The 24,532-nt window shown below is 38.0% G+C and overlaps 3 protein-coding genes and 1 non-coding gene across 4 annotated transcripts; 2 read left to right on the plus strand and 2 right to left on the minus strand.

The window, feature by feature from the left end:
* The first annotated feature begins 2,100 nt into the window (after window positions 1-2,100).
* On the plus strand, window positions 2,101-3,243 carry LOC137950192 (pathogen-associated molecular patterns-induced protein A70-like). Its single transcript, XM_068796579.1, has one exon. It carries the CDS (start codon window positions 2,158-2,160, stop codon window positions 3,004-3,006), a length of 849 nt encoding a protein of 282 aa, XP_068652680.1. The 5' UTR covers window positions 2,101-2,157; the 3' UTR covers window positions 3,007-3,243.
* Window positions 3,244-4,048: 805 nt separating this feature from the next.
* On the minus strand, window positions 4,049-4,120 carry TRNAG-UCC (transfer RNA glycine (anticodon UCC)). Its single transcript has one exon. It is a non-coding gene; the product is annotated as a tRNA-Gly (tRNA).
* Window positions 4,121-5,228: 1,108 nt separating this feature from the next.
* On the plus strand, window positions 5,229-8,866 carry LOC137949648 (eukaryotic initiation factor 4A-14-like). Its single transcript, XM_068795764.1, has 5 exons — window positions 5,229-5,345; window positions 6,630-6,698; window positions 6,891-6,997; window positions 7,087-7,517; window positions 8,061-8,866. The coding sequence occupies exons 2-5, from the start codon at window positions 6,631-6,633 to the stop codon at window positions 8,694-8,696; spliced, it is 1,242 nt and encodes a 413-aa protein (XP_068651865.1). The 5' UTR covers window positions 5,229-5,345; window position 6,630; the 3' UTR covers window positions 8,697-8,866.
* Window positions 8,867-10,662: 1,796 nt separating this feature from the next.
* On the minus strand, window positions 10,663-24,230 carry LOC137950150 (golgin candidate 5-like). The gene is made up of 20 exons (XM_068796534.1): window positions 23,971-24,230; window positions 23,466-23,675; window positions 21,976-22,919; window positions 21,695-21,766; window positions 18,856-18,930; window positions 17,882-17,996; window positions 17,178-17,239; window positions 17,050-17,097; window positions 15,978-16,262; window positions 15,844-15,903; window positions 15,668-15,751; window positions 15,484-15,549; window positions 15,287-15,385; window positions 14,988-15,206; window positions 14,790-14,889; window positions 14,471-14,697; window positions 12,059-12,118; window positions 11,850-11,963; window positions 11,110-11,184; window positions 10,663-11,017 (listed from the first exon to the last, which is right to left on the minus strand). The coding sequence occupies exons 2-20, from the start codon at window positions 23,605-23,607 to the stop codon at window positions 10,982-10,984; spliced, it is 2,883 nt and encodes a 960-aa protein (XP_068652635.1). The 5' UTR covers window positions 23,608-23,675; window positions 23,971-24,230; the 3' UTR covers window positions 10,663-10,981.
* Window positions 24,231-24,532: the final 302 nt, after the last annotated feature.

A 24,532-nucleotide genomic window follows, 5' to 3' on the forward strand; every position in this document is an offset into this window, starting at 1 on the left:
ACTTCATTGTAGGCCATATTTTAAGCAGATAAGACAACTCACAAAGAGTATGGGGTCTCATCATTTTTGTGGGCTAGAATTACCCTTTTAAGACCCATACTCTGTGGATCACTAAATTTAACTCCTGGTTTAAACACTATTGAACCTTGAGTTCATCTCAGTTAGGCTTAGGCATACCTGATTTTTAATTAAATTAAATGATTTTTTTATCTTGTGTATTTATTATTTGTACGAATTTTGTTTTTTTATCAAAATTTAATGTTATAATGAAGATAATGGTATTTTTGTAAACATATTAAATTAAATGATATTTTATTAATAATATAATTTTTAAAATAAAAATTAGGTGCAAACAAGGTTTGAATATATTTGTACTCTCTTAGGGACTCCTCCCCCTTTCAAACTAAGAATTCCTCTCCCATCATCATAAAAAAGGAACAAACGATACTAAGAGACTGAACTGAACCACGTTTTTGCATCGATAAAGTGTGTTATTTATAAACTATTTACAACAATCCTAAATCGAATGGATAATTACAACAGAAGGATAAATACAACAAAAAATGTATCTCTTAAACCGAAGTTAAGATAAGATAAGATCAGATAATCTCTTTACGCAACAAGCCCTCTCCGATGCTTTGACCAGGGTGACTAGTTTAAGGTAGACAGGGGCCTCCTCGTTCAACAATTGTAATAAGTTTGGACCCATTCTCAAAGAAATTTTTGTTGCCAAAAGGTATGGAGTCCCATAAGACTGCTTCTAATTCTTACTTCACAAAGATGAGTTTATTTTTAAAGTGAGATCAAGTTCTAAAGATGAGGGGAGCTTACATTGTTCTCATCTACAAGCTTCTTCCCACATTTCACTTTAGGCCATTCATATTGAAGACAGGATTTCAGACTTGTACCTTTGATTTGTTGAGAGTTTGCTGTCTTTGATAAGGACCCAAACCGTGTTAAAGTCTTCTTCTCTAGACTTCTTAAGAATCACAACCATATTTTAATCTAAACAAACAACTCTATAACTTAATGCTTTCCACTTGAAAAGCTGCCCTTTATTGTAATAGAACTCTAGTGTTGACTTTGGGAACACTAATAGGTCACCATGAAACGTATAGGCCTTTTAAGCTCCTTGTCACTTGCTATTAAGAACCTTAAACCTAAACCCTAAAAAACCCAAATCGTCAAAACCGACCCTAACCCGATCACTATCCATTTAACCCCATCCCTGTAAACCTGACTTTAATCCGACTCATCCCAGCCCCATCTACGTGGGTTAGAATCAGGTTAGGTTTAGGTCAAATTTGGCAAAACCCGTATTTGATCCAAAATCAAGCGGGTTTTTTTCCACTCCGTCTCCAACCGGTGAAGTGAAATTAGAAACCCAAACTTGGGTTTTCTGGGTCGAATTGGGTCAGGTTTCCTTTTAAACCAGACCCGATACCTACCCTATAGGTGCATCTAAAGTGTTGAACAAGTTTGTTTGTGTCACTTAAGATCAATAATAATTGAACCAAGTCAAATTGGTGAGGATAGAATTAGCTACATATTTAATGAATCACTAATTTCTGAGTGCATTATAGGTTAGCTAACTTAAGAAGAAGGATAGTGAAAATGAAATAAGAGTTGGTGAGGAAAAACAATGTCCCACATTCTTATCAAATTGACTACAATCTTTCTCTATAATTTTTCAAATTTACTCAGATAAATTTTTTTTTTTAAATATATATATATATTAAATTGGCTATTATTAATGAGCATAATTGTACAAAATTTGTATGATATTAGCTATATTTAGGAGAAGGAAAAGAAAGCAATTACATATGATATGGGGCTAGTAAAAGTGACATGGCGTCCCACTCCTTCCCATCTCCTCTATTAAAAGTGACATGGAAATTAAAACGTAAAAAATCGAGTAAATAATAAATGTGCACATGCGCAATTTGAGCGATAATCACCGCGGGTCCGGTCCACACGCTTCGCACGTGTTGACGTCACCTGGTTGTTGCTGCCAATTACACTTCTACCGGATACGAGGGAAATGTAATATAATATAAGGTTTTATAAATAAAAACTGTCCCCCACTCCCCTTTGCTCCACTTCATATCCGTTTGCAGAAGCGGAAACCTTCTTTTCGCCTCTTTCGACAGCGAAACCATGTTGGGGGAAGCAGTGCCGGCGATCTGGGCGTCAGTGTACAGCTGGTTCACACCCACCGTCCTCCTCACTATTGTCATTGGCACCATTGTACTCTCCTCGTCGCTCGGCGGCGGCGGCTCGTCTTCTTCTTCCGCGTCGCATAATAGCACCGGTAATACCCTGGTTCGCACCAGTTCTGTTCTAGATCGCTTCAAATCCTTCAATTTTTACAGGCAGAGGACAGAGGACGTCCACGCTTACGGTTCAGTACTCCAGCCGGAATTCCTCGACCATCAGATCGTCCAACAGAGCCATGAATCATCTTTTCATGGAGAAAATGGTGGGAATGCGCTTGTTCGGACCAGCTCCATCCTTGATCGCTTCAAATCTTTCAATCTGTACCGGCAGAGAACCGAAGACGTCCATACGTACAGCGCGGTCCTCCGGCCGGAATTCCAGACCCATCAAGCTGTCCTGCAAACCCACGAGCTCGCCGTAGAAGAAACTGTCGTGGAGAGCGAAGGAAAGGAAGAAGAAGAAGAGGTAGTAATGAAAGACGCTGAGCATCACCATTACAGCCGGAGTGCTTCAGACACGGCGCCGACTGCCGGAGAGATGCCAACCAAGTTACCTGAGAAGATGAAGAAGTCGGCGAGCACCAAATCGGCGTTCGCCCATTTCAAGGAGGAAGAAGTCACAGGAGTTCGCCGACCAGCGACTACCCGACCGGGAAAAGTCGGCGTTAAAGAAGACGAAGAGGTGGACGCGAAAGCCGATGATTTCATCAACAGGTTCAAGCAGCAGCTCAAGCTACAGCGGCTGGATTCCATTATGAGGTACAAGGACATGCTCAACAGAGAAAAGTAATTCAAACCCCAGGCGCTCGATTGCGAAAAAGCTTCGCCTTTTGCTCCATGACATTAAACTACTCTTTAGAGACGAATTGCGGGTGTACTTTATCAGATTAAAATCGCGTCTTTTAGGGTTTACTGGGGGAAGAAACGAAGAATCTTGAAGAGCTTTCTCTTTTCTAAAGTTTTTTTTTTTTCTTTTTTTTCTAGCTGCTTCAACAGATCCGAGATCTCTAATTCTCTACTTCTTTCACTTCTGTTTCCAAATGGGTCTTATTTTGTTCCTCTGCAATTCTATAAATGCATCGTCTTGGGGCCTTTTGATAAACAGCATCTGGAAACCCGGAAATATTTCATTTTCGGCGAGGAGGGCGTAAGTGAACGCCGTCAGTGTGCAGTGTCTCCACTGAAGCCGACCACGCCGCATTGCTGGCACATGTGCGGGACATCCTGGCCGCCCTACGGCCAGGGCACCTAACTAGCCGCTGATTTAATTTGATCGCACGTGTGGAATTAATTTGTTTGTATAGGCTAGCTGGGGACACGATCATGATTTCGTGAATCCATGATGCATGGAATATGCGGATCCAATTATGAAAATTCTAAAAAAGAATATAAAATGGCCCCAGCAGAATGCTGTCCAATGACATCGCCTGATACCAAATGGTGGGCCTCCCACGTGATTTCCAATACTTCCGATTTAAAGTGCTCTGTCCCGACACGTGCTTTTGATCCGTAGCCTTGAGGATACGGAGGGAAATAAAAGCGTTGTAGGGTTTCTTTTGGTGTTTACAAAGACTTGTCGCTTTGATTTGATTTTGATTAAACACTCAACGGAGGGAAATAAAAGCGTTGTAGGGTTTCTTTTGGTGTTTACAAAGACTTGTCTCTTTGATTTGATTTTGATTAAACACTCAACGGAGGGAAATAAAAGCGTTGTAGGGTTTCTTTTGGTGTTTACAAAGACTTGTCGCTTTGATTTGATTTTGATTAAACACTCAAAAAAAGAGTACGTCGAGGTATGGAAAAAGCCTGGTACTTCCATACATATTTAAGTATGCGTCTGCCGGGAGTCGAACCCGGGTCTATTGCTTGGAAGGCAATTATCCTAACCGTTGGACTACAAACGCTCTGTTGCATTTTCCTTTTCCTATGATTTGTTTTATCACGACCAAAACATACTAAGAACTTGATTTTATCATCCTTTTATTTTCGTATAATAGCACAAATGATTCATTTGTATTGAGGTTATGATACCACTAATATGTGATATAAGAAGCCGCCTTATAAAGGGTATTTATTGAACCAGAGGAGAAACTAAACCACTTATTTAAATTTATAAATGACAAAAACGACAAAAAGAAGCCCGAATAACGCCTTAGAGGCTACGGTTGATTTTGTTGTGGCAGTGGCGCTATCATAGGGCCTATTTTTATCCACTCATCGATGATCTGACTTTCCTCGTTGAATCCCAATATTTTGGGCCCACGTTAATCTAACGGTTACGGTCTTGTAGCCTTGTGAGGAGCGAAAGATCAGAAAGGATCGAAGCGCCACCTCAGGAAATGCCTTGTGAGCCAGCGCGAAAGACGGTTGCGTTGCCACGTGGGCTTGGGCCACTTTCACACGTTTCGCAGCTTATCTGGATCACGTGTGCCTTGCGTGGATTGCACTTACATGTGCGAAAACTGATTTAGTTTGTCTAATCTCTATTGCAAATTGAGTAAGCATAGTTCCATTCATAAAGGAGAAGAATATTAATAGCTACAGGGAGAAATCCTTACGGTCAGACCACATGTGCAGATATCCGTTATGTGATGTATAAATCTGTATATCATTGATAATACATGGGATTTCACAAGTGTAGTAAACCTATTTTTATTTTTATTTAAATCACAAGAATAATCGATATTTAATTGAAGCTGACTATTATACTATTTATTTTTATTTTTTTAAAATATTTAAAACATAATTTTAAATTATAAGATAGAATTACGGGATGGTGAGGGATTTTACTGTCTGGCTCGGTTGATGTCGGGTCCGGCTGGACTTACGGTTTGGTTCGGTTGTCTACTTTATTAGCTGTCACTCTCCTCTTAGGGTTAGGATTCGTCACCTTAAGGGTGCGTACACTGAAGAATCAGTTATGGAAAACAAAAATAAGTCTGGGGTAAAATAGGTATTTTAAAACTATAGATACACCAACTAGCCCTTCCGCTATACTCTCCATCTAGGTCCTTCAACTCCACGGTGTAGATCCGAGGAGTTGGGAAAAAACCCTAGCTCACTCTTACTCTCTCTGTGATCTTCCCTCTCTTCGCAGCTCTCCTAGATCGAAGCTACCTTCAATTTCAGGTGATTCACAGTCTCTGGCCTGTGTTTCTCTTTGTGTATTTTCTCTTATTGCTTCGGTTTTTATGGTGCTTTCTTAATCCGGCCGCCGATGGGCTTTTATTCTCTTTTTATCTCATGTATTTCACTGAACCGTTGCATCGCGTTGATATTTTCCGCCAGGTTTCGTCTTGTTGAAAGTGATACTTATCCGTCGGTTTTTAGGACCGTACTGTTTCGAGATTGAAGATCTAATTGTTGTAATGATTTTGATTCTTGTTTGTTCATGGATTGGGATGTTCTGTGGCTGAATTTTTATGTGTAGTTATGAGTTGCCGTGGTTTTCTGATATCGATATCTGTAAGCTATTGCCGTCTCTTGCTTGGAGCTGCTGTTAGGGTTGCCTGCTTATTTGCATAGCTTGCTGTCTGGAGGGATAGTTAGTTATTCTGGAATTTTGAATATCTTCGCTGGCTAGTTTCATTATAAGTGGCGATTTATGGTTCTTTATTATTTTTATTTTTTATTCAAAGCATGTTCTAATATTTCTTCTACTTGCTTCTTTAGCATGCTTGCGAGTTTTCCTTTCGTTATTTTTCGTGGCGGTTCAATCGGTAGGTGTTAGTATGATTTGTTCGTCCGCATTTCTTTCGTTTCATTGCGAGGACAGTTGGTTTGCTACTATTTTCTTCATTTTCTCTTTAATGAGAAGAGTAATGCTAGATTTCTGTTTCTTGTATCAATAGTCGTCTGTCAATAGCACGTGTATTATAGTAAAATTCAGAGATTCCTGGACTTTTTTGCTGCATTGCATTGTAAAAAAAAAATCACTGTTGCTTATTGTTTTGGTGTATTGCCTGACAAAACTGATAACTTGATTTTCGCTCTTGTGTTATCATTTAGTAAAATTTGCTGCTTCTTCTTCTTCTTCTTCTTTTGAATTAGTGTCTGTTGTTTTGATAATCATTCAATCTAATGATTTGTAGTGTCAAAATTTTATACACAATCGATTTTGTCTTGTTCTTCTTGGTCATTTGATTTAACTTTCTGTCTACATTTAAATAAAAAAAACAAGGGAAGGCTGTATGTTGCTAGTATGGGTTTTGTTTTGACCATGGCATCTGTCTAGCTTAAATAGTACTTATTGATCATTTGATTTGTATACTTTTACAAAAAAAAAATTAACTGGAATCCTATATTTAGTATGGATTTTGTTTTGACTATGGCATTAGTGTAAGTTTAAATATTACTTAGTGTTAGTGTACTGAATCTCTGGAAGGGATTGATATCTCTCTTTTACCATTACAGCATGGCAGGCGTGACTCCAGAAGGATCTCAGTTTGATGCACGTCAATATGATGCTAAAATGAGTGAATTGTAAGATTCCCTGCCCCTGGATTTTTTTTGTTTCAATTTGATTCTGTCTTTCTTTTGGCCCAAAGCATACAAATTTGTCTATGTTTTTCATTTTAACAATGTAAAGAAAAATTGTTGATATTTTATTGTACTGGTTTTATATCTTCATAGTGTTGTTAGTGCTGATGTTTATCATGGTGATGGGTTGTGTAGGCTTACATCTGATGGACAAGATTTCTTCACCTCGTATGATGAGGTCTATGACAGTTTTGATTCCATGGGATTGCAGGAAAATCTTCTTAGAGGAATCTATGCATACGGTTGGTGGACGGTGTACATTCTATGATTATTCTTTTTTGTTTTTTTAAGCAGCAAAAATGTGAATGTGGACCTTGTGATGCTTTTAAAGGTTTTGAGAAGCCCTCTGCTATCCAGCAAAGAGGAATTGTGCCCTTCTGCAAGGGACTTGATGTGATTCAGCAGGCGCAGTCTGGTACAGGGAAAACAGCAACTTTTTGCTCTGGAATTCTTCAGCAGCTCGACTATAGCCTGGTTGAGTGTCAAGCATTGGTTCTTGCACCCACTCGAGAACTTGCACAACAAATTGAGAAAGTCATGCGGGCACTTGGTGACTATCTTGGTGTGAAGGTTCATGCTTGTGTTGGTGGGACCAGTGTCCGTGAAGACCAACGCATTCTCTCAAGTGGAGTTCACGTTGTTGTTGGCACCCCAGGTCGTGTTTTTGATATGTTGCGAAGGCAATCCCTTCGTCCCGACTACATCAAAATGTTTGTGCTGGATGAGGCTGATGAAATGCTCTCAAGGGGTTTTAAGGACCAGGTACATTACATATGCATTTCATAATATCAGCTGTAACTGAACATTGTGTTAGTAACTTGTCTGTGTGGTTCATGAAGTTGATAAAGAAGCCTGTTGAAGCAGAGAATCGTGCATTTTTTGCTGATTAATGCCTGTACATTTATGCTGCATATTTTAATTGCTGACTGTTTACTTACAGAGTTTTTTTACTATATTTCACACGTATCATTTCTTGTTTCTATTAGAAGACTTGCCTTATTCCTATATAATTCATAAAAATATCATGCTCTTTGTTTTGCTACGTTGTGTAGTCTTCTAAGCAGTAAAAAATTTCTGTCTTACTAGTGATTGTATTGTTTCTCTATACTCATATTAGTCTGTCCTCTCACGTGTGACTAGTAAGTTGACTTGTCTTACTATTCCTCAGGTAACTGATTTGCCATTATAAATGTATGTGATGTTGTTTATTTATTTATTCACGGATAACACTCTTTATCAATTATAAGGTGACATCTTTTATCTTGTATACTATTCTGATCTCCATCTAAAACTCTTGCTTTGCAGATTTATGATATTTTCCAGCTTCTCCATTCTAAAGTTCAGGTAGGAGTCTTCTCTGCTACCATGCCACCTGAGGCTCTTGAGATCACCCGGAAGTTCATGAACAAGCCTGTCAGAATTTTGGTGAAGCGAGACGAGCTCACACTTGAGGGTATCAAGCAATTTTATGTAAATGTTGAGAAGGAGGAGTGGAAGTTGGAAACTCTTTGTGACCTTTATGAGACTCTAGCCATTACCCAGAGTGTCATATTCGTGAATACCCGGCGTAAGGTTGATTGGCTCACCGACAAGATGCGCAGCAGGGACCATACGGTCTCAGCCACTCATGGTGATATGGACCAGAACACTAGGGACATCATCATGCGTGAATTCCGATCTGGATCCTCACGTGTTCTGATCACTACAGATCTTCTTGCCCGAGGTATTGATGTGCAGCAGGTCTCCCTTGTGATTAATTATGATCTGCCTACCCAACCAGAGAATTATCTTCACCGTATTGGGCGTAGTGGTCGTTTTGGAAGGAAGGGTGTTGCAATCAACTTTGTGACCCGTGACGACGAGAGGATGCTTTTTGATATCCAGAGGTTCTACAATGTTGTGATTGAGGAGCTGCCGTCAAATGTTGCTGATCTTCTCTAAAGAGGGATTTTTCGTAATTTTTATCCTTGTTTATTGAGGTAAGATGTTTTTAATTGGGTTATATTACTACTATTGTGTCTGTTTTTAGGGGTTTGGGATTTTTATTTGTGGATGTCAAAACTTATATATGACTTAAATGAGTGCGTGTATGGGGTCCAGCACATTTTCAAGATGATGTTCCATTGGTGCTATTCAGATGGAGCATGCATGGGGTCTTGTTGTTGCAAATTTTGTAGCAGCTAGGGTTTTTTTTTTTTTTTTTTTTTTTTTTTTGTATCTTAGTGTTATTGCTTTCTTATAACTTGTTTGGATCCTATTTTTCTGTTTAGTTTGGTTTCTTCTTTTCGTAAATGGCGAGGGGTCATGTAGAAAGAGAAACATGAATTTGGTATTTATGAAGTTGACCGGGAACTCAATTAACAAACGTGCACGTTGGTTCATCTTCTGAATCTTGATCTTTTCAGCGTGGCATGGTTTTCCAATTTATTTTGGTGGAAGCATCTTTTTCATTTTGACTTTGTTTTATTTTTAAACTTAGTCATGCGTAGTCTTGATTTCTGCAGGCCAGTTGCGGTTGAGACAGGTGTAGAAATAATCCATTTAGATTCAGTACCCTTTGTATGTTTTTACGTCGTTTTATTTATCTAATGGATCTCCCTGTTGAGCGCAATGGGCTCAAGTAGGGTGTTCCTCGGCGTATTTACTTCTTATCTCTAGTCATGGATTTCTATCGTCCTCTTGTTCTTCTCTTGGGTTAGTACAAAGATTGTTCCTTCTTCGAAAAGTGCTTTTTGGTTTCTCAAAATTTTCCGTATACCCCGTAAATAACCTCTTGGTTTGAGAAAGGATTATATACTATACTCTTAGGGGGGGAAGCTGCGAAGCCATCCATTCTTAATCTGGTATCTGGGTGGGGAAAGTGTCAGAAGAGCCTGAAACATATTGAAACAGAAATATCTTTTGGATCAGCACTATTCTGATGAATAGTCCAAACAAGGCGTGGGGAGAGGGGAAGTTGGTCCTTTCATGGGTTGGGTTGGGTTGTCTATAGTCTGTTTTGGGTATCTTCTCGTTCGAAAAGCAGGCGCGCTTTTGTGTTGTGTATATTTCGCTTTTAACTGTCTCAATTTGTCTTTTTTTTATTATTATTACTATTATTACTGATTGTTGGGAGCTAAATAGGTTAGTAGTAAAAAAATAGATATAATCAAAATTGTAGGATGTAATAACTCATTTATAATAATAATAATAAATTTACTCACACAGTTTCCTATAAGCCAATATGTGAGCTTTCCAAAAAAATCACTTAATTGCTATTGGGGATTGTAGCTGTAGAGAAAAAATCCATAATATCTTTTAAAAGAGTAGTGATTAGCTATTAGTAATCTCTGTGGTTCTATCTGCATGATGAACGTGGTGATACATGTATTGAGGGAACCGTTTACTCTTAAGATGCGAGTTGCTTTTGTAAAATAAAACAGTAAAAATAAGTCTAAATTTTTTATTTGTTCTTCAAATTGAATTGAATGGCTTAAAATTAGGTTTCTTCCTATTCCATCATCTGTTTTTATCGCTTTTCAGTGATAAATAGAATATAACAACATTGTCATAAACATAATGAAATCAATAGTATGCTTATGAATAATATAACTTTTTTAAAATAAAAATAAAAATTAAGTACAGCCAATGTAATAGGACTTAAATTTAGCTTTCTTTTCTTCTTTGGAAAATAGTTTATAATATGTTGAGATAAGTTGACGTATTTTAGTAATGGATGTTTTATCCTCTTCACCCTGTTGAAAATGAGGATTTAGTTTGTCGTTAAGTACCATTGAAAAGGTATCAGGCTAGATGAACATCTGCATGTTAAGAGAATTTTAGTTTGAATTTAATACCTTCAAAAACGTAAGCGAGAGTATACTAACTCAACAACACCAACAAGTTATATATAAAAATGCATGCAAAAAACCATTCTCATCAAGGAAGAAAAGGGCCAAAGTTTCATATAAAAACCAAGAAGAATTGATAGAATGAAGATAAATCAGATAACATATCAGGTCATGATCGTCAAAGTTCAAAATTGGGAAGATAACTGTAGTATGAGTGTTTTGATAGCATTCTATTCCTCTATACAATGGGCATTCAGACTGCACATGACACCTACTCACCTCTAGAAAAAAAGTATTAAAAATGGGAAAACTAATTGGCATCTAACGTGATCAAGGTGATCCATTTCGTAGGCTTGCCTACAATTTCTTGCTCAAAATCAAGCAACATCTTGGAAGTCATGTAGCGAGCATAGATGAACTCATTCTCTGCAGCTGTTATGGAGTACAGGAAGCTTGAAACATTAGACCGATATTGGCTAGTAGAGGGAGCTATAAAAAGAAAAAAATCCAGAATGTAGCTTTACCTTGTCCACGAGCAGGTCAACTTGTTCTCTGTACATCTCTTTCATGTCAACAATATCAGCTCGGAGTTCTTCCAACTGCAGAAGGAATAATTGATTATTGTTTAGCTGGTTTGTGTTCGGTTTGCAGGTTTCCTAGGAAGCTAATAAAGTGTTAGTCGACTAAAGTTTTGTCCACATGGCAAGCACGAAGAGACTTTAATCATCATCCTTGTTGTTGCCATCAATTACTCATACTATGTAGATAAGACACCTACTAAGAACTCCACTAAAAAACTACTGCAACAGTGATGCTTCAAGGTGCAAGATGATGGACGCAATGGAGAAGCAACATTTGCAAAAGATTATGGCAAACATGAAAATGTTAAGATGGATTTGCAACAACACTAGGAAAGACAAAATGGAACGTGTTAGAGAATGCATACGTTGGAAATGAAAGAGAAGTAACTAAGATTAAAGTTGTTTGAGATAAGTTTCACCATTTTGATGTAGACCTAAGTTTGCACTGACGGAAGGGTTTTATCTTGATAAACTCACAAAAGGTGGAGTGGCGGCCAAATTTGATATTTGTGGAAGAAGCAAAAAAAAAAACCTTGAGGAAGACAACAAATGGTCTTTGACATATGAGAGACACAATAGAGGAAGAGAACTACCAACTTGAACATACATTGTAAACAGCTTTGATGCTGGTGCCGATGACTTAATATAATGTTTGTTTCAAATTTGTAAATCCTTCATGTTACCTCTTCATCACGTTCACCCATAAGTTCTAGTGCTGCAGTGTGTCGTCTTCTCAACGCTTCCAGCTCTGCTTGTATGCTAGGCAGTACTCCAGCCTCAGCCCTCAATTTTTCGCACTGAAAAACAGATTTTAGATGCTCATTTAAGCAGCAAGACAGACCATGGACACTATTCTCAAAAAACCAAGGAAACAGTAGCGGAAGAAACAGACCTCTGCTGTGATCTTAACAAGCTCCTCTGCAAGTGAATCACGAATAGATTCCAAAGACATCTGAAGTGCAGATTGATTCATGCCATTGATTAGAACAAAAAGTGCCTGAAGCTCCAGTTGTCATGGTCACACATTCAACATCAAGTTCACATTGTTTTAGCATTTTAAAACCCCTCACGAGAGGTCGCACTTGATTGAGGCATCTCAGTTTGGCTCAACCAAGTCCGTTTTAGTTTTTAACTGTAGATGCCACGACCTATCGGATATAGAGGCTTATATGCCAGACTACAATCCAGATATCCACTTATATTTCTTAGGAATGTAGCAGTATCTAAGACAATACCACCTTTATGATAAAAAATGGTTAAGAATTTATTAGTCCCCCATACTAGCTACGAATATCGCAACAAATTCTACCTCTCCATTAAGGTTTATCTTCACTTCTATTTCCCAGTGTTTTATAGTAAAATCACGACAGCATCCAAAAAATCTTAAAAAAAGGAACAAACATATAACTTAAGGGTCACTAGGGAATTTGCTTCAACTAGCAAGCCAGATTTTTTGCTTCCTTAAACCTTTCCAATACTAAATATATCAATACATCCAGAGGCATTCAAGATCTTAGGAACAAACAGATTAGTAGCAGGGTGTAAATGACAAAATAGAGAAGATCAGGGAGGCATCCATGGAAAGACAATCTTTGACTACAAGCAAGTCAAAGCTTCTGCTAACCTCGACTTTCTTTGCAAGTCATACATGGAGACATAGGAGATGATCTGAAACTTGGTCTGCTGGCCCAGCCGGCAAAGTAGGCACTTAAAGGTAAATTTTTATGCTGGGAACAAACATAACATTATCTTAAGTTAGCTAGACATAGATCCTTCATGTATCACATAGAATCTCTCCTTTCATGCGCTGCATGATAAGCCACCAACAGATGATCATCTAGCCATTTCTCATTCCCTCTGCTTAGGGGAAGAGACATAGGATCTCTCTTCTATCATGTACAGCATGATAAGACTCAACAAATGATCACCTAGAAATTTCTCATTCACTCTAAATCAAGGGATGAGACATTTGGATATCTTCTTTCACAGCAGCTTCGCTACTTCAACTTATACCATCGTTTGATAGGGTTTTGAAATGCATTGATGTATCCCAGGAATTCAGAGGACCCAAGTAACTTTCTTCCATAGTTCCACATTCTCCACACGGGGGAAAAAAAAAACACTCTCAACTGGCCACTGGTTCAAAAGCATCTAAAGGATTTTCAGAAGAACAAGTTTTGCAGGCAAAAATATCAAGACTGTTAAGTTGTGGAGCCTAGTTAACACCTTATGTTGAGTTGGTCGGGGATTGACCTTCGCAGTAAGGTCATCGTGAGGGTTGGAAGGGGGGCAGCCCCCTCTCAGGGGAGCGAAGGCGGAGCCCCCATCCGATCCATGATATATTGACTGTGTTTCATTAAGGGCAATTTGGGAATTTCACTCTTGTAATGCGTTTGCCCTAGTTTTCTCTTTAAATTGGGGGGCGCCGCTATTAGGATTTGATGATCTTAATCCGAGGAGCATCTCGAGTAGCCCGAGAGGTTAGAGAGAAACACTTGTAAGTGTGCGATTTCTCTTGTAAACTATTTCATCTTCATAGTGGATTACTGCAGCGGCGAAAGACAGGATGTAGTCTCCTCACTTTGAGGCGAACCTGTATAAATCTTGTTGTGTTTTTCCGTGCTTGTTTTTCCCTTATTCCTCGTTTATTATTATTGCTCTCGTTAGTTTGAATTAGGGCATTTAATTCCTAACAAAGACATATGCATGATAGAATTGATAAATACTAACATGAACACAGAATTTGTGGGTCAGGGCTAAATGATTAATTTTAACACCAATAAGGTTCCCAAAAATTGCCTCCTGGTCATTTGGTGCAAGAAAGCTCAATTCTGACAAAAGCTCCCACAGGCACCCTACCTTTCAAAAGAAAAGACCATCATACATCCTACCCAGTTCTAGCATTATATATCCACTTACAGAACAATAATTTAACAGAATGAATATGCAACTGTGCACAAGAGACTGTAATCTAATGAATTCTATAACACCAAGCATGTGACTAATAAATCATTTCTGTGTCATTTTTTTTGTCTGTCTCAGTTTCCTCATGTACCCAACATATATCTCTGGCTCCTGTATCTGAGTGCCCAAATAATACTGATGGTTGAAACCTTAACAAGAAAGCATGCCAAATCCATTCTTAACCGGTCTTGGCTTAGAAAATTGTAACAAACAAAGTTCCTACTGCTAATGGATAGAGAAACACATGATTACTTTCCATCCAATACAACCTTAGATGACGCAGAATTATTACCATGCAAATGGAAAAGAAGAGAAACAAGGCAGAGGAAATGACCCATACCAAGCGAGACGTGTATGATGCAAGTTCACCGTCCTTTTGGCGGAGAGTTGACTCAAATGCATTAGGAGTCATGCTTTTCAGAAAATAAGGAGTCATAGTTGTCTCCCCAGAAAGTCTCCTTTCAGAGAAAACACCATCAGATGAATCTAGGGATGCTTGAAGGAAATAGCTTTCCTCCATGCTGCTGATACTTCCAGCACTATAAAGCTTCCTGATGGATGCATTTCCTGTCATCACATAACATAAAAATCAAAATAATAAACTGAGAGTACTAGATAGATTGCTCAGCAGGAACCAAGTAAACAATATCAGGGTTTACCATTTTCAGTGTATGGGATTTGTTTAGTTGTTGGAGCTGCAGTTTCACGATGAACTGCCCTTTCCAACTCTAGCCTGGCAGCCCTTTCCTGTTCTAACTCCTGTGCATTGACAAGCAATTATAGGCTTTCTTTTGTCATGCACAGAGCAAGGTAAAGTAAGCCACTCTCTCATTCCACATGCTTAGATGAAACTCTACCTGTGCTAGTAGTTCTCTGTGTGTCACTTCCTGTCGTAACTCATGCTTGTGTTTACTCCTGAATTCCTTCAACTCATCTTCTAGCTGTTTGGCTCGAACTTCATGGGTTGCAGCTGCTTCCTGCGTGGCAAGATATTCTTGTCTATTTTCAGATGCTCTTTGCCTTTCCTTCTCAAGAGACCTACTCAATTGAGCCTGTTCTGCTCTAAGACATGAGACCTGAGACATTCTTTTGTTAGTTGTCTTTCCCTTAACGTCACATAGCGCCCAAAATAAGAGCCAATAATAAATAGGGGAACCTGGGCTTCTAGAACAGCATTTCGAGACAAAGTTTGAGACAGGCGCTCATTCATGGATCTCTCTCTTTCTTCAGCAGCCGCAGCTTTGGCCTCTGCCTCCTGTTAGTTGAATATGAAAAGGTTTGAATAGGCAACTACATTTAAAAAAAAAAATAAACCATGGAAAAAAAGAGAAATGAAGCAAAATCATTAAGAACCTGTAACCGTGAATTTAGTGCTCTCTCCACACCAGCCCAGGCTTCTGCTCTTCTAGCAGTAGTTTCCTGACATTTCAGAAAGAAATCATAAGTTACAAAATATTCCCAGAGAAGATCTATAGAGGACTTGAAGTCAGTCATTCCAGAATGTTGCTTTAGAGAAGAATTTGATGAGAGGGAAAACCTGCATCGCTTCAATTTGCCTTAGAAGGGGCCTGGTTGACTCAGGAACTTGACCAATCAACTCCTCACATCGTAGTTCACTTGCCTGATAATGAGCAATATCAACATCAATGAAAATGAAACAACAAAAAAAAGGTAGCAGTGAATGACAGGTGCATGCTCAGTAGTTTTACGTACTTGATAGCGCTTTTGAAGATCATCAACATCTCTCCGAAGCATATCTTCTCTAAAGACTGCCTATAACACTAAAAAGATAAGAAAAACACAAACAAATGCAGTTTACAAAACCTAAGAGAGGTCAAAATGAGTACCTGCTGCTCTGTCCTAGTCAGAGTTTGCCTGAGCTCTTCAAGTGCTTGAACAAGTGTTGCCTCACGTTCCCCAGTCTCTCTTAATCGACCTTCAAGTTCAATTCTGGCTTCATTATTAGCACGTGCCTCTGCAAGAGCTTCTGCCTCCTTAGCTGCATTTATAGCATTGGTATAGAATTCTTTTTGAGTAGCAAGCTCTGCTTGAGTTTTCTCTATGGTTTCTTGAAGCAGCTTTTCTGTTGCTGCCTTGTCTCTTTTTATGCTCTCTACTTTGGTTTCTTCCACCTGGAAGATAATAACAATATTAAGCAAATGAGGAAAGTTCTAATTATGTAAGAGAAGAATAGGAGAAAAAAGAGACACATGAAGAGACGTCAATGGCCATCTTCCAACAAACGTTTCTCCGAATAAAGGAATAAACAGAAAAATGCAACATAAAAATCACTTTTGCAATGTAACTGGTGGACAGGAGAATGGTCCCAAAAGAAGTTTATCAAGAAAAAGACATCACCTATAACTGGTAGTGGAAAACTTTATATTTTTCATTTTGAATGGCAAAAACTTTTTAATAGAAGGAGAATGCTACAAACCATAAAAAAAACTTCATATTGCAGAAAGAGAAAATTATATCACCCAGAATAAGAAATTGACAGTGAGTGCCATCCCTAGCTAGCAAGTCGAGTAGCGAGTTAGCCAAGCAAGGAGTGGGAATCCAATCACTAACAACAGATCAGCTAATTTTGCAAATTCTTCCAAAAGATGCTCAATAACGGCCAAGAAGAAGGCCTATTTCCTGCAAACTCAAAAACTGTGAACTTCATGAAGACAAGAGTCGGTGACCATAAAAAAGTCAAGGGGACACTAAAGATTTGGATTTTTATGGTTCCATCTAGTCAGGCACCAGGAGTTCAATCTACAGCATTCCCAAGTATAGGCCAGGTTTTATCATGACTGGTATGTCACAAATACAAGCAAATTATCTAACGCAGGACTATAAGATGTACCATAAAAGAAAAGTAAAGAGATTCCCCAACTGCGGTTCAGGAATGTATGCTGATCATTTCGGAAGTACCTGAATCTTGGAATTTAATCTCTGCTTTTCCTCCTCAAACTCCCTGATCTAGCAAGTAAAGAAATAAATCAGAGAAGTTTAAAGAGCATCCGGATCATGATCTAATCGATAAAGAGTTAATAACATACTTGAGCCCTTAATTTCCTAATTTGTGATTCCTGAGCAGCTTGCTTTTTAGAAAGCTCTTCACCTGACAAAAGATAGCAGTCTAAGGAGTCCAAACACCACAATACAAGTGAAAAAGAGAAAATCGGAAGTTATGGTCTATACTCTTAAATGTGCAGCAGGCAAACACAATGTAGCATACACATTTGCCAGCCAGTTATTGTTGAAGAACACTAATTACCTATATCTCAAGATATCTGGATAATGTATAGATAAAACCTATATGTTCATAGCTTAACATACCTTAACATATGACTAGATAAATCCCATATCTTTACATATGTATAAATATATTTTAATATATCTGGATAATGTGGATGAATAGTAGTCCAACCTTGTAATATATAGTAACAAGTATCAGATATACTACATGGTCAAGAGAGTAAGATAGGCTAAGATGCAAAAACCCACAAATCCATGTTTAAAAATTAGAAGTTCTCTTTTAATATCAACAATTACTGATGACAATTTCATAATCCAATGACCATGAGTCAAAAACATCTCAATCATTAGTGAAACACTAAGATCTTATCCATGAATCAATCTGAAGTAAAATCAAGGCATGTTGAGACACTTCCATGAACAGAAAAAAAATAAAAAAATGATGCCAACATCATATTAAACAAGGCAACAGAAAGTACAAGAAATTTTCTTCACAGCCCTCTACCTTCAGCCATTACTTGACTGATTATCTCATCTTTTTCCTTCAAAAGAGCAGTTGCATCACTTTTTTTGCTCTGTTCTCTCCGCAATGCATCCCGTTCCTTTGTGAGAGCATACGCCTGAAACCAAAAGTTTCAACATGCAGAAATCAAGGTTCACTCCCACAAGAAAACATTAAAAAACCATCTCAATACAATTGAAAACTTGGGTGACTTTTTAAAAAGAAAATATGCTATTAACCATCGGAGTAACAACAAGAGACAAGATTTTTGGCTGTGGACCCGCCATTGGTTGTACAGACCTGCAATATTCATTTTACATGAGTTTCATTTAGTTTGCAGAATTGGGGAAGTCTGAAGGGAAATGAGATGTCAATATTGAGTCTAAGCAAAGAGGATTGAGCAACCCGGTAAGTTCCACACTCACCAGAAAAAAAAGGCAGAGCTTCTGTTTCAAAAATAGACAACATTTTTTCAAAGTGTTAAAGAGTAATCCCAATGGATTGGTGAATACAAAGATCTTAGGTTTATTAGTTGGGAAATAGGTTTTTTAACTTGGCTAGTCATTTTGGGATGGGCCTTAGACCCAACTTCATATGTTATTAGAGCAGGTGACCTCCACCTAAATTATCCACATATAGAACCATAAAGAAAACCTACACGTGAGGAAGAGTGTTAAAGAGTAGTCTTACATGGATTGGTGAATACAAAGATCTTGGGTTTATCAGTTGAGAATTAGGCTTCCTAACTTGGCTAGTCATTTTGGGATGGGCCTTGGACCGGACTTCACACAATGAAAAGTAACAATGTTTTTTGTTTGTATTTTCAGTTAAAGATTAGAAAGGATCATTCATAATTTGAGACATACAAATCAAAAAATTCTTCAGCCATAAATAGATCTAAAAATCTATATGAGTGTGGCTGTAGTAGGATCCCAAAATGCATTGACGTACAAAGCCACTTTTAAATGTGCATTTACCTTCCTCTCAAGAGATGCTACTCTTTGATGGTATTCCTCCCGCAGTGCATCAGAATCGGATTCTCCAGATTTTCTCTGCAATATGATAATCATCCGAAGTCGGATGTATACACACAAATCTCTATGGTGAAAAATATCAAACTTCACACAACATATGAAAAGTTTAAGATGTACCATGAGCATATCAATATTCACATGCATCCAAGGTCAACTTTATTATATTTGAGGAACATTTTCAATTAAATTGATGTGAGACAAAAAAAAAAAAAAAAGGTTGAATTGAGACCAAAAAAAAGTTGAAGCGAGAAAAAAGAAAAAGTTGAGACATTAAAAAAGAATGAAGCTGACTTGAGAGAAAACGAATTAAATTGAAGTGAGACAAAAGTACAAGAAAGGACTTTCCATGAGTTAACTATTCAACCATCTAATTGTTGGTGCATCAGCTAGGATAAAGATGTAGTAAAAGATAACACTTTGGTGTTCTTTGTATAAAGTAGACTTTACCACATATGGCTGTAAAAACTTTAAAAGCAACATGGCTATACAATCTTTGATTGACAATTTTATTATGAAAACTTACTTACGTGCAACAAAACACTAGGAGTTGCTCACTTGTTCTATGGCTATTGCTCAATTCCGATCTTTGGCACTTTAATCAATCTTTGACTAGATTTTCCAATTGCAGATGGATGCTCCATCACTTCGGATATATCTCAAATCATTTGGCTCCCTTGTGAGAAGTGGGATCCAGTAACACCTTGTTTTGGAGACTCCACTCTTCTCACACCCATATAGCTTTGGGCTTATCTTGTGATTGTTCATTGTTATGACTGTATTTTTTGCATTTCCTTTGTTGGTTGTACTTTTTTGCCCTCTGGCCACCATCTTCTCTCTTTGCAGAGTAAAGTTATCACCGATTGTCAAAGAAGTTAGAGAGAGAGAGACTTAAGCCCTAAATTAACCAATTTTTTTAATTCCCCCCCCCCATTGAAGGGGATTTGTATGTAATCATTAATTGATTTCAGGGAAGAGGATTCCTCCTAGGTGCTTCATGTATATTTAATATAGAGATATTTATAGATTCATGACCATCTCCTAGACTCACATATATTGAAGTGCTAATCACTTCACTTATTATTTCGCTTCGCGTGGAGTTTTTAATCAATACCTTGTTATAGGAAACTCCCTTTCTTTTTGGGAAAACAAGGAGAATACTATTAATCTTTTTTTTTTAAATGAGAATACTATTAATATTAAGAGAGAGCATATAAAAAAGCATAAAAATAAGGAAAAACCAAAATTATATCTAGAAGGAGAAGAGAAGGAAAAAATCAAGACACTAGATCCAAGGTTTAAGAGACTCCAACAACAAGAAAATCTAATGAAACAACTGACCCCGGGGGGCAATGATGCTTGATTAAAATTTACCCGATTAACCGTTCTCCATTGGTTTAGCTTTTGATCCCATGCTTGGGCTTTAGCTCCTTAAGCTATTCGTACTTTATATTGTACCCTATGTTGCAATACTAATGTTCAGTTGATTAATAACGCTATCATTTCAAAAAACAAAAATAGAACGAATTCTGCCAATATGTATTTTGTAAACAATTACCCATTGCTCGAAGAATATAACCTAGCTTTAGAGTAAAACGAGTATTTTCCAACTGAAAGAGAATTTAAAAACCACATTTTCCAAAACCTTTGCTCAATCCACAATTGCCCCTCTTCAAAGAGTTTCCAAACTGAGCAAGCTTCTCAAATCCCAAATCCAAATATAATTTTTTTTGTCTTCCATTGCTATCTCGAGCATATATCTTTAGAGTTTTCATGTGTTTCCATTTTCATATATCTTAATTTTTTTATGTAAGAACTTTCACCTGTTTTGGGCAGAACGGGTAAAGAAACAGATGAAAGGTAAATAGAACAGGTAACAGTATGCCTCTTACCTGTTCCATCCATTACCTATTGCTATCCCTAACCAGACCACACTATCAAATTTGCACTCTGCATACATAACCCATGAAAACTAGGATGAGATGAATAAATCACAAATCTCATCATAATAACTAAGTAAACTTCATGAAGAAGCTTCTCAAGATTTAAACCAGCTAATCACCACAAAAGTGTCTTCCTCCGTGACCAAATGAATGGGGAAATGAACACCATAAATTGTGGTCCATGCAGAAGAGCACAGAGATCCACCTCAGTGGAATCCCATATCTCTAGAGACACAAAATACACTTGAATCACATAACTCCCTTTCAATAGATTAGCCTCCTTTTTTTCTCTTTTATTCTAAGTTGTTGCACTTTCTTTATGTCATTTCCTATTGTATACCCCATTCTCCTTTGGGAGTTTCCTGTACTATCTTATTCTTAGCCCTCATCATCTTCAAGATATGATAAATGGATAATGACCATTTCACTATTTTGGGGCATTTGGGCAGCCTTACATTGCACCATAAAAGGTTTTTTAAGTTATGGGCAAACCAGAACAAGATCACCACCAACTCACGTCTTCTAAAAATGATGAATTAGTTGCAATACATATCTACTGTAAGTAACCCATAAGTAGCAAGCAGACAATGAAGAGCTCATGAATCATCAAACAGAAACTCCACAGCTAAAAATACAATCCATGAGGCATATTGTAAAGCGCAAGCCCATGGGCAAAGAGGTACCAACCTAAATGGTAACCAAACAACAAAACATTGACTATAAGATAAAGAATGACATGCCAAAAAGAGGATAAAATATTTGCAATCAGTTTCATCGATACTATGTTCCTCTGTTAGTTATCACCCTAACAAAAGAAAAGCAGTGAAAAGATATATACCAACCTTCAACTCCTCAATCTTAGATTTTAAGTGCTCATTTTCATTCATCAGCTGTGCAATTTCATCTGCTTTTGACTGCCAAAGAGAAGTTCTAATAAATAAATACAGACAATAGATGATAAATAAATGTCATATTGCTAAAATGTCTTATAATACAAATGGTTTTGCTCATACGTGCCACAAGGAATAGAATATATGAAACTGTTCTGGTTGCCAAGGTTGTCTTGGAAAGCTTTGAATAAATGAAATCATAAACTAAAGTAACCGGGTCTAAGACAAAATACCTGAGCTTGTCTGGCAGCTCCTTGTAATGCAGCTTCCATCATTTTCATTTCCAACTGCAACCTCTCTAATTCAGCTTCTGTATCCACCATATTATGAACACTGTTCCCACTGCTTAAACCCTGCTCTACTTTAACTGTTTCGATATCAATCACCTCGGCATTCCCTTTTATAGGTTCCTTCTGTAATTCATTCTCGATAGCTATAGGTTCAGATGCCATAACTTGAGTCTGCTCTGAGGAAGTGACATCTGATTGACTACCACTCAAAAGTTTAGCAGCATTTTCCTCTACAATAGGAGTTGCATTTGCATCAGAAAATCGTTGTTCAATATTGGCTTCTCTGTTATCTACTGTGTCAACATGCTCAAGAAAACCTTCCTCAGCAAGCTGTTCTACATCAACTTTCAGTTGATCCTGATTTCCATCCATTTCCCCAATAGAGTGTGATTCACTGTGCATAAGAACGCTAGTGTCAGCTTGCTCTGACTTGTTTAAGTCTCTAGGCACTGACTCTCTAAGTTGAGCTTCTTCAATGAATCCCGGATCAGTGCCATCTTTCTCTTGCACTAAGGAATCAGAGTCTCGCTTTTCTAGATCCTCAGCAATGGATGGCTCTGTTCCAACTGTCAGTGAATGTGAATCAGGTTCAGCTTCACCAGGTTCTCTAAGTTTGGCAGATGATGTTTCCACTGTATCAGAATGCAGATCTTCTTCCTGGCTTTTAGGTGCATCAAATTTTTCTTCAGTTGATTGCTGCTCTTGAGCTGACAATGTTAGCTCTGAGGAGGTAACTCCATCAAGTTCCTTCCGAGAAGGTATGTGTTGTGAAGATTCTGCATTTTCTGAATGTTCAACAGAACTTTCACCACCCTTATGACCCATAAAGACCATAACTGGGTCAAAGAGAGCTTTCCGGTCTGATGAGGAAGACCATAGTCCCGAGCCTAGTAGACAAAATGAAAAGAAAGTTTAAACTGATTCACAAAACATACCAAAGGAGACATTTAACTATTTTAAAACTTGATTTAGGAGATAGATGAACTAAAACTGAGAATTTCAGGATAAAACAACCGAGCACTCTATTAGATAACGCCTAACTCAAATAAATGAAATTTGGAAGGGAGAGAGGAAGGAAAAAAGAAGGAAAAAAAAGAAAGAAAAAAAATAGCAGTGTGAGAAAAATATCTAGAACCACATTATACTCAGCCATTCCTGCTACTGCAATGAGCTCCAAGAACTCCATTTGAACTACTTTTTCTCATGCAATTTTGTTAAAGTTAAAAAAATAAGGTAAATAGATACAAATGGGAGACGTTAATTCTTATTTTGTGCCCCACCTATGCCTTTTGTTTTCATAAATCAGCACACCTTCTTAATGCTTGAATGAAAGCTAATACTGCAAAATTGACTGTAGGAGTCAATGACTTGTTTCGTTTAAAACAAATTTTAAATGACGCCTACTTCCAACAATAGAAGCAACGATTACTTACTTTCGCCAGAATCAGATTTCTCCTCTAGCCCAAGAGCGCTATCAAAATTCTTCTCTATGTTCTTCACACTTTCACTGAGCTTGTTCACGGCTCCAGCTAGATCCGGGAAGCCCCCTAGAGAGACCTTCCCTAACCACGCCATGCTCAGTCCAGAAACTCGAAATTAACTCTTTTTAACATGGAAGTTCCCAGCTCAAGCACGTCAGGAACCTGCAAAATAGGAGAAACGTATCAAGGACCAAAAAAAGAAGCCCATCAAGTCTCACTTACTAACGGAATCAATAAAGACATCAAACATGAATAGGAGTAAAGGAACGAAAGTAAAAAATTCAGAACGTAGCATCAAATCCAAATCACGTCTAACATCACACTCAATACAACGTAGAATCTGAATTGGGAAAAAGAGGAAGAGAAGTTCTTCACTCGTAAACCCAGACATCCTTCACTCGCCAACGTGGGGGTAATCAAAATATTCAAGAGAAAAAAAAAGGCATCAAAATCCCACCTGACGAAAGATCGCAACGAAAATTCTCCCAATGTATTAGGAATTCCACAAGATCAAACTCCCTGCTTCCGTGGAGATGGAGATTCTTCGAGGCTAACCCAAAAAAGTTGTCGCAAAGGATACGTGAATAGCGAAGGAATGGTATCCCCGCGAATTACTTAAAGAGTCGTATACACGACGGACGGGGACTCGGCGAGTGTCAAATCCGCAGGCAGATCAGAGACAGAGCTCGGCTCAAATACGACGTGCCTGCCTGCCGTGGCATGAACTGTAAACCAGCATTAGCGGCAGGGGTTCCGTCAATTGTAATCAATATCCTATACCTGTTGCATCGATTATAAAAATCGGAACCATCGGGTCTTAGTGTCAAACCCGAGCCGAATCCTTTTATAAATTGGGTCAGGCGAGTAAATTTGTATTCGCCCAATTCAGGTCAGGTCAAATAAATAAACCAGATTTAGATTGGGTTGTTGGGTGCCCAGTAAGGGGTAGGGTCTACTTCAATTACTTAATAAACGGGTTGAAATCGGGGTTAGACTCTGCTGAGAGCTGAGCTGAAAGC

This window comes from Aristolochia californica, unplaced genomic scaffold (genome assembly GCF_029961685.1).
Source record: "Aristolochia californica isolate CCGP_79_NKW_82.1479 unplaced genomic scaffold, dmAriCali1.0.hap1 SCAF_14, whole genome shotgun sequence".
NCBI classification, from domain to species: Eukaryota; Viridiplantae; Streptophyta; class Magnoliopsida; order Piperales; family Aristolochiaceae; genus Aristolochia; species Aristolochia californica.

What these genes read in the sequence shown, in the direction of transcription:
- LOC137949648 (XM_068795764.1), top strand. Translation starts at nt 6,631, where the DNA reads ATGGCAGGCGTGACTCCAGAAGGATCTCAGTTTGATGCACGTCAATAT. An exon ending in TAGAGGAATCTATGCATACG is followed by an intron (nt 6,998 to 7,086) that starts GTTGGTGGACGG and finishes ATGCTTTTAAAG; the next exon opens with GTTTTGAGAAGCCCTCTGCT. An exon ending in CAAGGGGTTTTAAGGACCAG is followed by an intron (nt 7,518 to 8,060) that starts GTACATTACATA and finishes CTTGCTTTGCAG; the next exon opens with ATTTATGATATTTTCCAGCT.
- LOC137950192 (XM_068796579.1), top strand. Translation starts at nt 2,158, where the DNA reads ATGTTGGGGGAAGCAGTGCCGGCGATCTGGGCGTCAGTGTACAGCTGG.
- LOC137950150 (XM_068796534.1), bottom strand. Translation starts at nt 23,607, where the DNA reads ATGGCGTGGTTAGGGAAGGTCTCTCTAGGGGGCTTCCCGGATCTAGCT. An exon ending in TGACTAGGACAGAGCAGCAG is followed by an intron (nt 15,904 to 15,977) that starts GTACTCATTTTG and finishes TTAGTGTTATAG; the next exon opens with GCAGTCTTTAGAGAAGATAT. An exon ending in TTGTTAAGATCACAGCAGAG is followed by an intron (nt 11,964 to 12,058) that starts GTCTGTTTCTTC and finishes TCTGTTTTTCAG; the next exon opens with TGCGAAAAATTGAGGGCTGA.